Source organism: Gasterosteus aculeatus, chromosome 4, assembly GCF_964276395.1.
Source record: "Gasterosteus aculeatus chromosome 4, fGasAcu3.hap1.1, whole genome shotgun sequence".
NCBI lineage: Eukaryota > Metazoa > Chordata > Actinopteri > Perciformes > Gasterosteidae > Gasterosteus > Gasterosteus aculeatus.
The window spans coordinates 6,232,665-6,250,497 of record NC_135691.1 but is presented as its reverse complement, the minus strand read 5'-3'; the positions used below and the strand labels follow the sequence as shown (position 1 = coordinate 6,250,497).

Genomic DNA, 17,833 nt, shown 5'->3' with positions numbered 1-17,833 from the left:
AAAAATCTTGAAGTTAATTTCTGTCTTAAAAAAAACGTTAAAAAAAACACAAAATGACAGTTTTCAAATTTTTGACACTTTACTGCAGTTTCTCTCATACAGGTCGTCAAAGACTAAAAATGAGTTGAGACTACATTAACTTTAAGCTAACATATTGACAACTGAATCTAATGAAAGAATGCAATCATACAGTGATTTGGTCAACGTAATGAAAAACATTGAGTTTAATATAAGAATCAGTCTGCTGCGTGCAGATTTTATGCCGACCATAAACCCAAACGAATGACACAGCAAGTCAGCTTGCTTAAACACTCCCTTCCCCCTCGATGAAGGCTCTCCTCCTCCTCCTCATGTGGTGTGTGCGTGAGCCAGAAGATGACACGAGGCTGCACCCTGGTGGTCACTTCTCTATCAGTGAGTCGAGCTGCTCCTGCAGGGAGGCCAGCTGTTGGAACAGGAAATAGAAGCGGTGATTGATGCCCGACAGCCCCGGGTGTAATCGGAGGGTAAGTGGATGATGATTAACATGTCTTTTCACATTAATCTGCTGCCTTCATTTGTCAATACAAACAACAGCGCGAGACAGTGGGCGGCCACTACGCCGTAGCTGGTATAAAGGACTCCGCCAGTAGCTGCTGACAAATTCAATTTTGCGTGATTGAATTTGCCATCGGCATGAAAATTGCCGGCTCTTAAAAAAAGGACAGCGAGCACAATGCCATCTGCTCACATGGTATTTGACATTCATACAAGACAAATTCACGTCAAGTGCTGAAAGCCGCGGGGAGCCGACAGCGAGGCCGCTGGTCCTTGGCTTATAGGGGAAAAAGATCTCACCTGCTCCATCTCGCGCTCCTCCTGCTGAATAATCTCATCCAGCAGAGCTTGGAAGCGGTTCTGTGAAAAGAGAGACGGACAAGCGTGATTTGTTTTCGAGTTGACACTCTGAGCCTCATTAAATCGGGGAAAGGCTTTAAACGCGTCTGCCCGGGCCGCTCATGTCACCATCTCCTCTGGGACAGAAAAGGCCACTTGGAATGCCAGTCAGAGGCTGTTGACCTTTTCCCTGCAACTGTGATGATGCCGACTGGAGATCCGGCGTCGACGCTCCCAAAACACCGGGCAACGAGAGCGCCAAATGGTAACCACCAAAACGATTCGTTTTCATGTCACGTTTTTCCACATCGAAGGCTCGTATAGTAAAAAGCCGACAGGAGACACGTAATATTAAAAATACAAAAACTCAATAATAGCCTGCAACATCGTTTAAGACTGTTTTAATGTTTTCAACTTATGCTGCATGAAGACTTCTGCCTCTGAGCTCATCTGCATGTTCCCCGTTTAGGTTCCCGTACATGCAGACCTAGTTTCTGAATAATAAAAAAAGCAATGTTAGAGTGTGCTCGATGCTTACTTTGAGCGCCTGGTTTTCCACTTTCATGATGAGCTCCTCCTGCTGTTTCTTTCGGGCGCGGGTGTCCTGAAGCTTGGCTTTGACGCTGTTCATCTGCAACTGGTACTCCATGACTGCGGGGAAACAGCAGGGGGGTTCACGCGTTTCTACTGTCGCTCAGAGAACGTGTTGCTCGCGCTTTCTTGTGCAGAGAATTGTAGACGGGGGAAAGAAAGCCGGAGAGAGATGACGGAACAGACTTTGGGAGCAACGCCACACTGACAAAACAATGAAGATTCTACAGCTTAGCTTGTTGAACTACAAGGACGCCTCCAATTCAGTTGACGAATTGCAGTTAATGGAGAACAACAAATCCATTGGAAAAGCTGTGAGCCAGCGGGCCGGAGCACTAAAAGACAACTAAATCAGCCTGCTCGGGGCTGCACAGAGGGTTCTCATTAAATCCGGCCAAAGTGATAGCGCCTCACAACAACAACAACCTGTGGCTCCACATACCAACTATCTTCCGAGCTAATTGGATCTATCCTGCGCGCCCTCCAACAGGCTTTCAATCCTCTGATCGGGCCATCTAATATGTAAAATCCATCAGGGAGGGATTCCCCCGCGGACCCATTTATCACAGCTTTGCCTGGATGCCCTGAAACGGTACACGGCCAGACTCACACTGCACATCGCAGAAGCTTCTCCTCGGCCGGTTCTATAGGAGCGTTGCTGACGGACAGCTCAATGTGTGTGCGTGTGTGTAGATAAGGAAGCATTGAGCCGTCAGCCTGGACAGCTGTCCGAGCCGCATGGCGAGCTTGAATACTTGTCAGACTGGTTAGTTGAGGGGCGGGGCGGTCGGCGAGCGAGCGAGCGCCGCGTCCCCCGAAGTGAAAGCACGGCTACGGAGGAGCGCGTCGTCTGACCTGGAACACTCCGCTGGGATCAGGTCCAAAACACCTGGCTGGGGCTATTTTTAATCTCTGCTTTTAAAAGTATCTGAGGCGGTTTATTTTAATTTCATGTCGGACTAATACTCGCAAACAACTGCAGGAGCATTCTCAGACATGACTGAAGAAAATGAAAGCTAGCAAGTTGGCAAAACAAATGAGTTTTCACTGCGATGCAAGTTACAAGCATTAAAGATTAATTCTAGTGCTGCACTTACTTCCTCCACTTAAGTACGTACACACACACACACACACACACACACACACACACACACACACACACACACACACACACACACACTTTCCAGAATAGCATCTGCACGATAATAGATGTAGATAGATGCACTTCCTGTAAGGTGGTAAAACCACCGTAGGTCATTCAGTTTCACCGTGTGTTCGATTTACAATATGCTCTTTTTTAGACCTGGAAACCATTTGATATGTGATGTTTTTTGACAACGGAAAGGTAACATGTCATGTTTTTTTTTCAACTACTATTTTTTCAATTGATTAGTTTACTCTAAGAAATACCCATAGTAAAATATCCTGGGCATGAGTTCCCATACGTCCAACAGTACAAAACACAGAGAGACAAATTGTCTGAGAGAGATCTTTGAGAATATTGAACTATCACATATTTGGACCGATGAGCGACTCTACGCGTCATAATCTGTCATTGTATGAAGTGTTTGTTTTTGTTTTCCCAGTCAATTTTCTGTATTATTTTTAAATAATATGGCAGATGTGTGTGGGAGCATTTTATCCTCTCACCTATCTGGTTGTTTCTATCACTTTCATGCTGTGCAGAATCGGACTCGTTGAGTTTCTCTTGGAGCTGTCGGACCAGATCATCCTCAGTGTCCATGATATTCAGGTCCTCGTCCTCGTGCCGGTCCCCTTCGTCCTCCTCATCCTCACTGGAGCTGCTGATGTCGTTGAAGATCTCCCTCAGTTCGTCGCGCTGGGCTGGCCATGCGGAATGCACATTAGCGTTTATTAACTCGGACACAAAGATGGGAACAGCTGGAACCCTCGCTGGGCTTTAATCTAGGTCACAGAGACTGCAGCCTTGTGAAAAATAGCAGTGAGGGATATTTTCTCATCCGGTATAAACCAGGTAACGTTAATGTGAACAGAATCCTTTCCATAGCAATTAACAACAATGCCTCTTGGTGCGTCAGCTGAAGTCCCCACAGAAAGAATCAACTACAGTTCAGACATTCAGCAGTGGTTTTCAAATGATGTTCTTGGGGTTTGTGTCTTCTGTGGGCCTTTGTGTTATTGGTAGAAATATGGAGCACTTTTACAGCTTCAAAAGGAGAGTGGAGAAACCGGCATGCACTCTGACACCTCACTCACTCACTCACCCAAGGAGCCGTGACCCATCTTGTGTCCCGAGGTCCCAGGCGAGGAGTCCAGGTTGGCCAGAGAGCCGTGCTGATCTGCTTCCTTGGACTCATCTTCTGCTATGATTTCCCACCCTGATTGTCGCGCGTTAAGGTCAACGTCCACTCCAGTTTCACGAGGTCTACCTTAAAAGGACTCATTGTCCTTTCAGAAGTCCTCTTTGAAGTAGCTTCCTCGACTTTAACGTGAATTAGTGTCGTGTGTAGGACTGCTGCTGCGTGCAAATGCTACAGTGAGCAACTAACCAACGATAATGAACAGTCCATCTCAATTAACACACAGCAAGCAGGCACTCAAAGCGGCCATGCTGTGAGCTTATTCTGTCAGGCAAGTTTAGAGCTTCATTAGAGTGCTAATAGCCTCCATCCAAAGAGGATCTCTCACAGAGGCAGCAGACCAGTGCAGTCAGGTGAGCCCAGCGGGAGTCGGGCCTTAGATCGATCTATTTTGGATGTTGAATTTGAGCGCGGTTGTGTTTGAGCTTCCAAGCTAAAGCACAGACTTGGATTTAAATTTCGCCATTAACATAAATCTCAATCTGATTTCATGAGAAACATGAGAAAAGAAACGAGTGCCGTTTCTGCTCAACTACACTGGTTATCTTTTTAGGCTTTGCAAAATGGATGTGCAGAATGTGTGTAGGTGTCTAAAAAGATACGCACACTGACAGCGTCAGCGTCTGTGCTCAGCAATCTCTTCACCTCCTTTTCCACATCAGGGGATTCAATGTACTGCGAGAGAGAAAGAGATTGGGTTGCAAACAATGTTAGGGGAGTCTCTCTCGCTCTCTTCCTTTGTCTCTCTCAAACACGCACACACACACACACACACACACACACACACACACACACACGCACGCACACAGCAGCGGGCAGCATGCCAGGAAGCACATTAGCGATTAAAAACAGAAGGGGCCAAATCAATATGGCTCGGCTGTGCACCTTCAGGAAGATTTATTCGGAAGACAAAGTAGACGTGTAGTTCTCAACCAGTCGCTTTCACTTTGATCAAAGCAGCAGCGAAATTGCTTTTTTCAGAAGCCTTTGGGCCAAACTAAGACGGAAAGGTTTTATTTATATGTAAATCTAAGTTTCCACTTTCACCACAGTTCCTGTTTTATGAAAAGTAAATGTCTTGTTGGAAGGGAGCCTACGAAAGAGATGGCTCATCAGACGGGATGCTAAAGATAGAGATTGGAAAAAGGGAGGGGAGTGCCAACAGCAAAATTAAATTGAAAAAAAAAAACCTTCTTTTTTGCAGTTTTCCGAAATCTTCGCTTGCGTGTGTTCTTCAGGGGGCACGTGACTGGAGAAAAAAAAAAACACAACACAAATAGTTACGTCATTATAAGTAAAACGCCTTAATCTCCAGTGGAGAAGAAATAATGATGTGCAACATTTTTCTGCAATGAGATTTTAGAAAAGCATTTTGTGTAGATGAATGTTTCAACTTACTTCCGTGGTTCCAAACAAATTTCTTGTCTTTGTCTTTGTCCTTCTTCTTGCTCTTGGGGTCGGTTCCAGTTGGCTCCTCTAAAGGAGGGTAAAGGTCTCCATCTAGTGTGCACACCAGCATCTGACCCATGGAAAGAGAAATCAATGATAGATTACTCTGAATTCTGCTAACTAAGGTTGTTGTATTACAGTTTTTTTAGCACAGTTGTAAATCTCAATCAAAGTGTTTAAAAAAAAACTAAAAAGTACTTTTCATTTACAACTGGTGGCTAATGCCTCGTTTTCTTTTGCTCACACACATCACCTTACAGTTATAACAGCGGATGTGTTCCCATCGGGCAATACGTCCTACATCTTGTGTCTCTGTAGTGATTTACCTGGCAAACATCAGCGGTCTTGTAAAAGGTCTTCTTGTCCACGGTTTTCAGAGATTCAATCATACAGGGCAGATCCACCAGCTTGCAGGCCAAAGGGACGCGGTCTACTCTTACAATGCCGTGACGACCATCGGCTACAAATAAGAGGGATAACACAACCGGTTATAATGACACGCTGGTGAAATTGGTGTTGTGACCAATCAGAATTCGGAAGTCAAAACAATATCGAGGCTACTAATGAAAGGCTTACGGTGCAACTCAATGGTGAGTCGGTCTTTAATGTTCATACTGCTTGACTGGGCGATCCTTCGCACCGTTGAGGCGTACTCCTGTGTGAGAGAACAGATAAATCCGCATCCATTTTAGCAATTGGTCGCATTTGAATTCATTAGGAATAAAAAATAAATAAACAAAAGTGTCAGCATGTCTCACCGAAGGAAGCCTCAGGATAAACTGGCTCTCCAGCTCATAAGGAGCATCCTCCTTGTTCTTGGAGCCGACCTTCCCTGCAACAATGAAAAGGCACCGAGTGGTTAGGCAGCTTTCATGACAGCCAGTACCGGTATGCCTTTTTAATGGACAATGCAGCTCAGCATAGCTGCTTTAGGTTAATAAAACCACGACACGCTTTGCTTATTTTCAAATAACATAAGCAATACAGCCATTTGACCATGTATGACGTTTTCACTCAATGTGTGTTCTGCATTTCTACATGCATGCTTCTTGTTTTACATGACGTCCTCTATTGCATTGTTGAAAAACAGTTGTATAGTTAAATAATTATTTTTTGGGTTATCATACAGCATCTCGGTGATTACGTTTGATTCCTGGTTAATATAACGTTAGTGGTCACACAAAAACCACACATATTTCACACATATTTAATTTACTACAGTTCGTAAGGTTACAGGTCAATAAAAGACGGCTTTAGTTTGATTTGACGAGACTGAAAGATGTGACTTTATAATACAATGTCAAACGTTAAAAACTTTGTTTTACACATTGAACAAACCAGTTCCAGTAATTTCCCACTTTTTGAAATTAAAATGACAAAACAAAAACAGAGCCGAGGCTGAATGTTTACAACACGGGGCTAGCTACCGTTAGCTTAATTGTTTGGGGAAAGCTTTTAACGTACCTTTCAGTTTCGATGTCATCTTCGTTTTAGTATATTGAAAGGCGCATGTGCATAAAGATTCTGAAACGATGATTATAATCCACAGATATGTTGTGTGTGATATATAAGAGCACGATACAGCCTAGCTAGCGTTCCACAAAGCTTACTACTGCGGCCGAAAAGAAGCGACGAATTACTCGTCCTTCTTCTTCTTCGTCTTCTTCATTAGGTTCCAAATGGCGGATCGCAACAAACCAAGGTGCACACCGCCACCTACTGAGCCGGCGTGTGCCGATTCAGGGCACAACTGCTGTCTCATCCAGATCCTACGGCCCAGTCCCGTCTCTTTGAAGCGACCACTTCGGAAGTTTCTAATCTTATCAAGATTTATTTCGGTTTCGTTTGACTTCATGCGCTAGAATTGTAGATGGTCCGGAAGAAATGTGGTTCCTATCAGTCTCATTTAGGTTGTGCCGAATGCTTGTCACGACACAGAAACAAAATAAATAGATGAATGAATATAGAATCAGAATGTATGCCATGTCGCCCGTGTCGTAGTTTGACTGGCAAAATACACACACGACAAAATTTTTTTAATTAAATGACACTCAACTAGACATAACTATGTTAGCAAAAAAATAATGAATGCACTTAAAATTGGAATCCGGCACCATAGACTATATAACTGAAATGCATTATTATATATCTCACTTCCTCTTAAGAATGACGAAAAATTGCGATTTCAGAATAAGAGTCCTTTGTTGTACGTATCATACGCTGTGGAAATGTTTCGCGAAAAAAACAAAACAAAAAAATCTTTGTCTTTTTTCAATTAAAAAAATACACAATTATTTACACAACGATATGTTTGTTCAGTTGTATTTAAACTAGCAACATCCTGTTATTGTGCTTTTACACCGAAAAAAAAGTGGTACACTTTCTAGAAATATAGTTTCACTTCCGGGCCGGAATCGACACCTCTGTTGCTGTCGTCTCTCCGCTCTCCCCAGCTCGTGAATCATACTCTCACTAAGTTTGCTTTTTATCTACGACGACATTGCGGCATTTTAATCGCCGAACAGCTGAAATGGTGTCTAAAGTGACTGTCACCAGCGCCCGCAGGGCAACGAGGACGACGTGGCTGCTGTTGCTCGTGAGTCTGTCTGTGAGCATCTGTGTTTGCAGAGCATCTTCACCTCAGGAGGAGGAGGACAGTGCCATGGAGAACATCGTTACGGAGAAAAAAGCCGAGGAGAGCCACCGGCAGGACAGCGTGGACCTGCTCATCTTCATCATGCTCCTCACCCTCACCATCCTGACCATCTGGTTGTTTAAGCACCGGCGATTTAGGTTCCTGCACGAAACTGGACTGGCGATGATTTATGGTGAGCTGCTCCGAGCGTGACGGGCGGTTCGCCCGCATCACTGCCACCATTTCCGTGGTAATAATTAGATCAAATGTGACTGTAGCAAAAAAAAAATTAAAAAAATAATCGGAGGTTTATTCGTCCAAACCCGGGCCACAAGTTGGAGCGCTGTGGCGCACTTGAGTAACATGTTTAGTCTCCAGGCTGTAAGGTAACAAGCTTAGTTACGCAATATGATCTCCTCGCTGCTCAATCCCGGACATTTCACCCGAGCAGCAGCTAAGTAGTTTTGCCCCCCCCCCCCCAAACAAAATCCTTCTTCTTCTCACCACTGTGGTCCGTTAACTGTTAATGGACGTCATGTGTGATTGACGGTTCCCTCCTTCACTCAGGCACCAAGATACCCCCCCACACCCCCCTGATCCTGAGCTAAAACAGGGTTCTCAATGGAGGAGTTACTCTGCATTTTACACTTTGAATGTTCAATGGGACACAGTTTCCAAGGACGTCCATTAGGCCCCCACCGCCCGATCCTGTCATCCTGCTTCATGTGTGTCATATGTATTTAAGGTTTGTCCACGCTTTGCTTACTTGAGCCCTCAAATGTCACAGAGCCAACCGCGCAACCCGTGCCAGGTCGTCGGCTTGCCGGTTTCAGTTTTGGTGTCGACTTGCGCAATAATATTTTGACAAGCACATAGTTTCACTCCCAACGTCCTGCCGACTGCAGGTCAATCATCTGTTAATTCTGAGCAGTTAAAAACTGGTCAGTTCTCCTGGAACGCCAGTTCTCTTTATCGTTTTCGGATTTTCCCAGCGAAAGGCCGATCGCATGTCATTCAGCCTGACTGTTCGGCTGAGAATTTTACTTCTTTTTCCTCCCCCTTTGCTTTCCCTAAAAAAAAGTCCTGCAGCTCGCCCCACGTTCACCGTTGAAACCTCCTCATGCACGTGGGACTGTTTCCAGACCTACATTGATCCCCCCCCCGCCCCCGTTGTCGACCCTTTTCATTCTCTCCCAGGCGTTCTCGTCGGCGTGGTCCTGCGCTACGGCATCCACGTTCCGCGGGACATCAGCAACGTGACGATGAGCTGCCACGTTAACGCTAGCCCCGCCACCCTGCTGGTCAACGTCAGCGGCAAGTTCTACGAGTACACTCTGAAAGGAGAGATCGGCGCCAACGAGGTCAACGACATACAAGACAACGAGATGCTGCGGAAGGTACGGGAACGCCCGCGACGTTTGACGTTGCACGCTTATTTAAAAACAAAAATAACTGGATTACCTCTGATCAAATTAGTGGGAAGATTCTGCTTTCTGAGGGATGTTCTATAACAGTATTACAAATCAGAATGATGAAAGGTGCCCTTTGCCTGAGGGTCATTTGGACTTTTTACATCCATCGCTGTTTTGCTGTGCTGGTGTGCATTTCTGACCACGAGAACTTCAACGTTGTCTGCTCCGATTGCTATATTTCCTCTTTTGTTTACTTACTGCTTACCTCTCCTTCCATCCCACGAGCCTTGTTTTTATTGTGTTTGACGCAGGTGACGTTTGACCCCGAAGTGTTCTTCAATATTCTCCTCCCACCGATCATCTTCCACGCCGGCTACAGCTTGAAGAGGGTACAGGAGACAAATGTCCACACGAGCAACCAGTGGCGCTTGTAGTCCTCACGCAGGACTGTGGGTCAATCGTTTGGTTTTTTTGGTTTCTTGTCTTTCAGAGACACTTCTTCCGTAACATGGGATCCATCCTGGCTTATGCCTTCATGGGGACAGTGGTCTCCTGCTTCGTTATCGGGTGAGCGTAGCAGTACCACTCACACGTGTCCGTCACACACTAGTAAAGCCGGTGTTGTTCATGGTGATGCTGTTCCTCCATCAGGCTGCTGATGTACGGCTGTGTGTTGCTAATGAAGCAGGTGGGACAGCTGGCCGAAGACTTCTTCTTCACGGACTGTCTGTTCTTTGGGGCCATCGTCTCGGCCACGGACCCCGGTGTGTGTGTGTCCTCGATCTCTCTCGGCGTTAAGAGTCGTTCTTGCTTACGGGAAACGCTTATTATGACCAGGATTCACGTTTCGTCCTGTGATACGCTGGATGATAAACTAAAAATAAGTATTTAACTGGAGAAATCATCCATAAAACATGACAAGCTGGTGACTGATTTTAAATTCAAAAATGTCCGTCTGTTTTAATCATTGCAATGTTTTATTTTCTGCTTACGGCATTATTATTCTTTAAGTATTGCCGCTAACTTGCCCAAACTAACTTGCGCTGCGTTGCGGATGGTTCCGCAGTGACGGTCCTGGCCATCTTCAACGAGCTGCACGTGGACGTGGATCTGTACGCTCTGCTGTTCGGAGAGAGCGTGCTCAACGACGCGGTGGCCCTGGTCCTGTCCTCGTAAGTCGTCTTTAATTCCCCACGTCGTTCCTTTCCTTTGCAACCACCGAGGGAGCCGAGTGCAGCTTCCCGTGGGCAAACGGGACAAATCAACGGACATTTGATTGTCGGTTCTTATTGAACCAGTCATGCAGCATATTTACTTTATTTACATTTGGCTTTTTCTGCTGTAAAACCATTATTTGATGTTGAAACACGCTCACTTTATTTTCAAAACATAGCGTCTATCAGCAGAGCGAAGAAGAAGGCAGGTCGCCGGGGATATTTAAAGACAAACTACCTGCTGGTTTTGTTATGGGAATGTCAATTCATCACTTTCCGATGTCGTTGCAGTTTCTCAGAAATATACCTGGAAAATATCTTCTCCCTACTGACAGCTACCCTGCTGCATATTAGATCATTCTTCCCAAACTCAAAATCCAAAGCTGACTTGTCTTTAAAAGCTTTATGAGAGGCGTCAACTCTAAATTGGACTTTGTTGGGACAGTTCACACAACAGGTGACACAAAGTCGTATATAGTGTCGATAAAAGGCCAGAGAGGTCGAATGCAAACCTTGGCATTTGCATTTGAACGTGTCTCCATTTTCAAAGCAGACGTAAGTGTCCTGCTTTAGGACTGAATTCTCTGAGAAGAAGGACATCTTCTTTCCCAGAAGGTTTTTAAATATGCGTACGGGTTTTAAATTACAGAACCCACCCAGTGTTTGGTGAAAGTCCCTTTCTTTCCGTTCATTGTCGGCCGTTACAACAACGGCAGTAACATGATTTATCAAACAACGCGTCCGCAACAAAGACGGCTTGACCTCTAACTAAGCGGCACGCGTGCACACTAACAAGTGGATTACGTATCTACTTTTTTCCACACAGTAGTTTCCCTGTCAGAGGTTGAGTGCTAACACTGACCTCTAGAAACGTGGAGTCCACACGACTTTTTTTTTTTTTTTTTTTTGCTGGCAAAATGAATGAATATTGTCAAAGATTTCTGCACGAGGAGACCTACTAAAGGAGAGGAATTTGTATTCATTGACATCATATAGTACCGCCTCTACCTAGTTTTAGTTTACTTTTTAGTTCATGACCTTTTTATGTGTCGTTATCTACATTCTTTGTGCCCTCGTGTTGTTTCAGGTCTATAGTGGCCTACCAGCCACAAGGGGACAACAGCCACACGTTTGAGGTCACGGCGGTGCTGAAGTCTTTCGGGATGTTCCTCGGGGTTTTCAGCGGCTCCTTCGCTCTGGGAGTGGCCACCGGGGTCGTCACCGCTCTCATATCTTTTATTCATTTGTTTATAGAATTGTGATAAAATCCATACAACTCTAAAGTGGTTAAATGTTAAGTTAAGATTGAGTTTTTTTTTAGTCGGTGGTTGGTATATCAAAGTGTAACTACTTGATAAATTATGTTTTGTAAGAATTACTAGATGACTGAAGCAAGTCTGTATTGTAAGAAATGCTGGTTAAAAGAGTGAGTCTACAATTGACTTCAATTCATTTCAATTCGATACTCTGAAGTATTTGGACAACTGCTCCTTCAGAAGCCATGAGTCAATTTAACAAAGTCCCCTTGCTTTGGAAACAAGTGAAATTATGGTTCCACAATGATCGATTTTCCCTCGTTCACTTGACGTTACTTGCGATGTGTTCTTGACTTCCTGTCCGTACGTGACCAAGTTCACCAAGCTGAGGGACTTCCCGCTGCTGGAGACGGCTCTGTTCTTCCTCATGTCGTGGAGCACGTTCCTGCTGGCTGAAGCCTGTGGCTTCACAGGTATCTCTGATATAGACATTGTGACAAAGTTTCAATCTGTAGAGATCAACATTTGGTTCTCTTTGGTCACACCTGTGATGACAAGGGGATTTTTTATTTTGTTGAATATTCAAATACAGATCTTTGACGTTGTTATTGTTAATAATTAGTGTTTTTATATATTTTGTCTCGGTGTCTCCGTCCCTCCTGGTGTGTTGCAGGTGTGGTCGCTGTGCTGTTCTGTGGCATCACTCAGGCTCATTACACCTTCAACAACCTGTCTCCTGATTCCCAAGACAGGACCAAACAGGTCGGACCTGCAGTGAAACCACACCACTCATTTCTGCCCTTTTTGAATGTCTGTGCTTTTATTTTGAAGGTTAGGGTACAGTTAGATGCTAAGGCGAAACATCCAGCCACCTTCTCGGGGGCAAGACCTGATACCATAAATCTGAAAATCATCCTATTTCATTCAAGCCTCTTTTTTGTTTGTTTGATTTGCAGTCAAAGTATATTTAACTGTTTTATGGTCCACGTCGTCTCTTCGCTGTTGTCTAAAATCAGCTGATGTTTCTCTTCTGTTTCTGCAGCTGTTTGAGCTGCTAAATTTCCTGGCAGAGAACTTCATTTTCTCCTACATGGGTCTGACCCTCTTCACCTTCCAGAGCCACGTCTTTAATCCCATGTTCATCGTTGGAGCGTTTGTATCTTTTGCATGCGTGAAAACTACCTTGTGCACACAAAACCTGATAAAAGCATTGAATGAATTGGCTACTTGCGTCATAGTCTCAGCTCAGAGAAATCCATGACGCAGGTTGGGGAGACTTCACTAGCGCTGCGTTTCGTTGACCTCTCCTTAACCCCGTTCCCACTTAGCTGGCAGTGTTCCTGGGAAGAGCAGCGAACATCTACCCTCTCTCGTTCCTTCTTAACTTTGGACGACGCAACAAGATCAAATCCAACTTCCAGCACATGATGATGTTCGCCGGTGAGCGAAAAATCGCCAGATTTTGTGTTTTAGTACGAACCTCCACATTGGTTTGTCACTTAATCCTCTGCGCTTTTTAGGACTGCGAGGCGCGATGACCTTTGCCCTGTCCATCAGGGACACGGCGACGTACGCCCGTCAGATGATGTTTTCCACCACCCTGCTGGTGGTCTTCTTCACAGTTTGGGTTTGTGGGGGCGGCACCACCCAGATGTTGTCCTGCCAGAATATTCGGTAGGCGTCTCCCGGATAATATCAAGATATTTGCTTCATCGTTTTGTATTTGTCCAGATAAAATAATCCCCATGTTTAGCTCGCTCCTCAAGTTAGAGGTCGTCACTGCTACGGTGAAGGCTTGAGGCGTTTCACAGTCCCACTGCTCATCGACTTGCTAAACGCGCTTCATGACACTGTTCTGCTGTCGGTTTTAAGTTTGTTTGTCTTCTTTTAACAGCGTGGGAGTGGACTCTGATCAAGATAACTCTGTAAGTGGAAATCTCTCTACTACTGTAACGTGATCGTAAGAAAAGACCTCAACGGCACTTTCTTGTGTTTTTACAGGTCAGTATCACCGATGGCTCAGAGAGAAGAAGCACCAAACACGAAAGTGCCTGGCTTTTCAGAATTTGGTACAACTTTGACCACAAGTATCCTTTGGCCACAACGTCTGGTTTAATTAACGTTTCATTAACATCAGAAACCTACTACAAGATGACTGCTGGCAGCCCCAAACTACTGCTGCAGTTCACTGTACCAGACAGCAGGGGGAGATAAATACACACACTTGAAGACAAACAAAACTATTTTCAGGAATCAGGAAACATTTATTGGCAAAATATGTCAAACATACAAGGAATTTGTCTTGGCGGTTGGTGCGCGACAGTAGACAGTGTAACAATAGACAACAAGACAGCAGTGCACAAGTAATAAAATAAAATGAAATGCTAATGCAATGGGTTAGTAGAATACGGCTATGGGTTAGTATAAAACAAGAGAATAAAGTTGGAGTTAAAAATTTAAAATATTTAAAAAGTAAAAAAATAAAGTGCACTATCGACAAAGTGACAAGTGAAAAATTACAGTTAAAGTGACATGTGCAGTGTGAAGGGGAGTGACCGGTGGAACGTTATAGTCAGTCAGGGGGGGACCGGGCTCTGTTGATGAGCCCGACTGCCGACGGGAGGAAACTGTTGGTGTGGCGGGAGGTCTTAGTCCTGATGGACCTCAGCCTCCTGCCAGATGGAAGGGGCACAAACAGGTTTTGTCCGGGGTGAGAGGGGTCGGCCGCGATCTTTTTAGCTCGCTTCAGAGACCTGGAAGCGAACAAGTCCTGCAGGGACGGCAGATTGCAGCCGATCACCCTCTCTGCAGAGCGGATGACATGCTGCAGCCTGCCCTTATCCTTGGCTGTGGCTGCAGCGTACTATTACATAAAGTTTACTGATGTATGTATTGATGTAACTGTGTCCTTGAATCTGTTTGTTGCTTATCTCCACTTGTCTTCTCTGTGATGCGTCCTTGACTCGCGCCCCCTCTCCAGCTACCTGAAGCCCATCCTGACTCACAGCGGCCCCCCTCTCACGGCCACGCTGCCGCCCTGCTGCGCCCCCTTCGCCCGCTTCCTCACCAGCCCCCAGGCCTACGAGGTCAGACACGCCTTCATAGCTAAGATCGGCTCCCGAATTAACGTGTTACTTCTTCCATTAATCGTGTAGCGCAAAGGTCCAGTTCGATTTCAAACAATCGCTAACAACGAGTTCCGATCTCTCGCCGTGTTTGAGTATCCGCACCGCTCCTCTCCCCACCCCCCCCAGAACGAGTGCCAGCTGAAGGACGACGACTCCGACCTCATCCTGACGGACGGCGACATCAACCTGGCCTACGGCGACATCACCGTCAGCACGGACGCGTCGGGCTCCCACGCCAGCGGCGGCGCGGCCGGCGGCGGCGGCGCCTCCGACGACCCGGACCGAGAGTTGACGTACGGCGACAACGAGCTGGTGATGAGGGGCACGCGCCTGGTGCTGCCCATGGACGACTCCGACCCGCCCTTCACCGACCCCCACCACCGCTTGAGGATGTGAAGACGGTCTTTCGAAAAACCGCCGTCCGACTCTGACCGACCCGTCGAGCGAGCGACCAGTACCTGACACTCCCTCTTTTGCTCCTCCTCCTTTTTCCCCCCTTTTACTCTTGCCTCACTCCTCTCCTCCTCCACACACATTTGCTCTCCTTCGCTCACTTGCTCTAGTGGCACGTCACCGTCTCTACCTCATTCTCGCTCTGCTCGTCTCCACCTCTCGCCATAACTGTAATATAGTCTTTATTTATTTGCGGCGTTTTATTGCTTGAAATTTAATATCACGTTGTCCTCGTTTCGCTTCGAGCCGCGTTTCAGTCACCTCTCCGTAGCATCGCACAGAGATCTAGCAGCATGTGATAGTAGGTTAATGCAAGTACCGATATATGACGAGAGTACTTTAACTTTGATATGCATGCCGAGGATGCTTGCTGTTTTCCTTCTTATGGGAGGTCGAGGGCTTTTTGTGTTTTTGGGTCCGACCTTGAACGTCGCTGCCTTCTCTCTGTGCGCATCAAAGGCGCGCCGACCCAGCGGACGACTTTACTCTACGTTTTGTTACAATCAAGTGCCTGGGAATTGTAGTTTTAAGCCTGGCAACGCATATTGGATCCACACGTGGAAGCAAAGCCAGTTGGTGATGCGCTGCAGTTTTTCTTTGCAAAAAAAAGAACCAAAAAAAATGTGTATATAAAAAAAACTAAACAGACACGTCCGTCCATAAGGTAACCCTAAGCTCAGTGGGTGTTTGTGCTATTTGCCTGTAAATATTGTGTAACTATGTGATGCCACTGAGGCAGTGGAAGATGCTGATCCCTCCCAATGACCTTTGACTGTGACATAGAGAGGGACTTTACACCGTATTTCATTTGCTCACAGCTGAGCGAAGGGTTGTTGTTGTTGTTCCCAAAACGAGATCCAAAGGAGTTCTGACAGAAGGAGATGAATCATTTGTGTCTTGCATCGTGACATTTTTTGAAAAATGAATGCAGGCTACCTTACAGTGCTTTGCGTTATTTTTGCAACAGAGCTAGAGAACATAGAGCTGAGTCACACATTTGTCTCTACATCTTTAGCTTTAAACATATATTTTTTTTTTATTAAAGATGTAATCATTAAATTCACTTTAAGTAAACATTTGGCAAACCAAATCCTATATTTATGATTCTCTTCGGGCTGCAACAAATTCTAATGAAACCGAATCGTTTAACAATAAAATATCAGTGGATAACAAACTTTAATCAATTCCTTACTGTTGGGCGCAGAATGGTTGTAGACATGCTGGATGTTTTTATCTGTTGGTTGAATACAGAGTGGATGCAAGAGGAGGATGATGATGATGAGGGTGAAAGAAATAGACAATTAAAGTGTGAGCGGGAGAACACGTGTTTGTGTGTTTGCACGATACAGATGTGGAAGGAAGAGCAGGCTTTCAGATATCTCTTTTCCTGCTGTGCAGGAACCTGTTATTTGAAGTATTTTTTTAATCAGAACACATTGTCAAGGAAGTGATTTTCTTTTCTTTTCTACCATTTATACTTTTTGTGTGTTTCAAATATTTACATTTTATTTTGTGGAAGGGAAAAAGTGAAGTAAAAAAAAAACATTGAAAAGTGAATAGTCGGCACTCATCCATTTAAAATGTCGAGACGTCGGAGAGTCGTCCTGTTCTGCTGTTCCATCTCATGAATTCACCATTCGGTACCCCCGTGCGTGTGTTTGAATGCTGTTGCCATGACGCCTACATTGCGTTGCTCATTCATCTCTGTCTGTTGTTGCCGAGAAAAAAAAAAATCAAAAGCAGAATCGTGTGCCGCTGTTCTTCAACTGACACTTGAAATAATGTGAAATTTGCAAAAAGCTGATGTAGGTTTTGTGTGTTTGACTAATACTCATTTTTTATTTTTGTTTCTCTGGGCTTTGATCATTGGAGATCCAGTCAGAAGTAGCTGAGCAAAGAGGCCTGCTGTGCTTTGTGTTTTCATCCATCGTTATACTGCAGTGTGTGTGTGTGTGTGTGTGTGTGTGTGTGTGTGTGTGCGAGAGAGAGAGAGAGAGAGAGAGAGAGACAGACAGAGGGAGTGAGATGTTGTGTTCTTTTTCTCTCTTCCGGTCTTTGACTGTTTATATCTGTGTAAATATACTCTCACCTGTTCATGCGCGCAACACGGTCAATAAACAGAAGCCTGTGCTGTTTTTGATTCAATCGTTTTCTCTTTCCTCCTTTACTTGATTTCATTGCATGTCGTTGTTGCGTAACAACCAGAGATCATTGTCTCATCTTCCAGGATACAGAAAGAAGATCAGTGCCAGAAGTAATTCTACTTCCGTTGAATACATCTGAGATCTCCACTTTTAGTTGGGCTGCTGTGGTTTCCAACACGCCAGAAGGTTCAATAGAAACATCTCAGAAACACCTGGAGGGATTGATTCATTAATAATTCACCTCGCTCTAATAACTACATCCGAGTCTCCCAATTTGACTTGTACCTTCCGGGCTTACAAATCATTAGAAATTGATCCACCTTGTTTTGTCAC

At 45.1% G+C, this 17,833-nt stretch overlaps 2 protein-coding genes across 2 annotated transcripts; one reads left to right on the top strand and one right to left on the bottom strand.

Moving 5' to 3' along the window:
* Positions 1-60: 60 nt before the first annotated feature.
* Positions 61-7,419, bottom strand: taf7 (TAF7 RNA polymerase II, TATA box binding protein (TBP)-associated factor). Its single transcript, XM_040173958.2, has 12 exons — positions 6,723-7,419; positions 6,017-6,090; positions 5,835-5,913; positions 5,585-5,718; positions 5,208-5,328; positions 5,000-5,058; positions 4,412-4,484; positions 3,714-3,827; positions 3,118-3,312; positions 1,415-1,527; positions 838-897; positions 61-445 (listed from the first exon to the last, which is right to left on the bottom strand). Exons 1-12 carry the CDS (start codon positions 6,739-6,741, stop codon positions 401-403), a joined length of 1,086 nt encoding a protein of 361 aa, XP_040029892.1. The 5' UTR covers positions 6,742-7,419; the 3' UTR covers positions 61-400.
* Positions 7,420-7,499: 80 nt separating this feature from the next.
* Positions 7,500-17,501, top strand: slc9a6a (solute carrier family 9 member A6a). Its single transcript, XM_040173956.2, has 16 exons — positions 7,500-8,086; positions 9,091-9,290; positions 9,617-9,694; positions 9,796-9,872; positions 9,957-10,069; positions 10,372-10,477; positions 11,607-11,748; positions 12,143-12,248; positions 12,449-12,537; positions 12,818-12,931; positions 13,104-13,215; positions 13,296-13,449; positions 13,670-13,700; positions 13,777-13,862; positions 14,756-14,861; positions 15,030-17,501. The coding sequence occupies exons 1-16, from the start codon at positions 7,789-7,791 to the stop codon at positions 15,297-15,299; spliced, it is 2,082 nt and encodes a 693-aa protein (XP_040029890.2). The 5' UTR covers positions 7,500-7,788; the 3' UTR covers positions 15,300-17,501.
* The last annotated feature ends 332 nt before the right edge of the window (positions 17,502-17,833 follow it).

Bases quoted from the DNA above. Each gene is read 5' to 3' on its own strand.
- taf7 (XM_040173958.2), bottom strand. The intron at 5,914-6,016 runs GTGAGACATGCT...TCTCTCACACAG, and splicing joins TTATCCTGAGGCTTCCTTCG to GAGTACGCCTCAACGGTGCG. The intron at 5,329-5,584 runs GTAAATCACTAC...TCCATGGGTCAG, and splicing joins AGACCGCTGATGTTTGCCAG to ATGCTGGTGTGCACACTAGA.
- slc9a6a (XM_040173956.2), top strand. From the start codon at position 7,789: ATGGTGTCTAAAGTGACTGTCACCAGCGCCCGCAGGGCAACGAGGACG. The intron at 9,291-9,616 runs GTACGGGAACGC...TGTTTGACGCAG, and splicing joins ACAACGAGATGCTGCGGAAG to GTGACGTTTGACCCCGAAGT. The intron at 12,932-13,103 runs GTATCTTTTGCA...GTTCCCACTTAG, and splicing joins TGTTCATCGTTGGAGCGTTT to CTGGCAGTGTTCCTGGGAAG.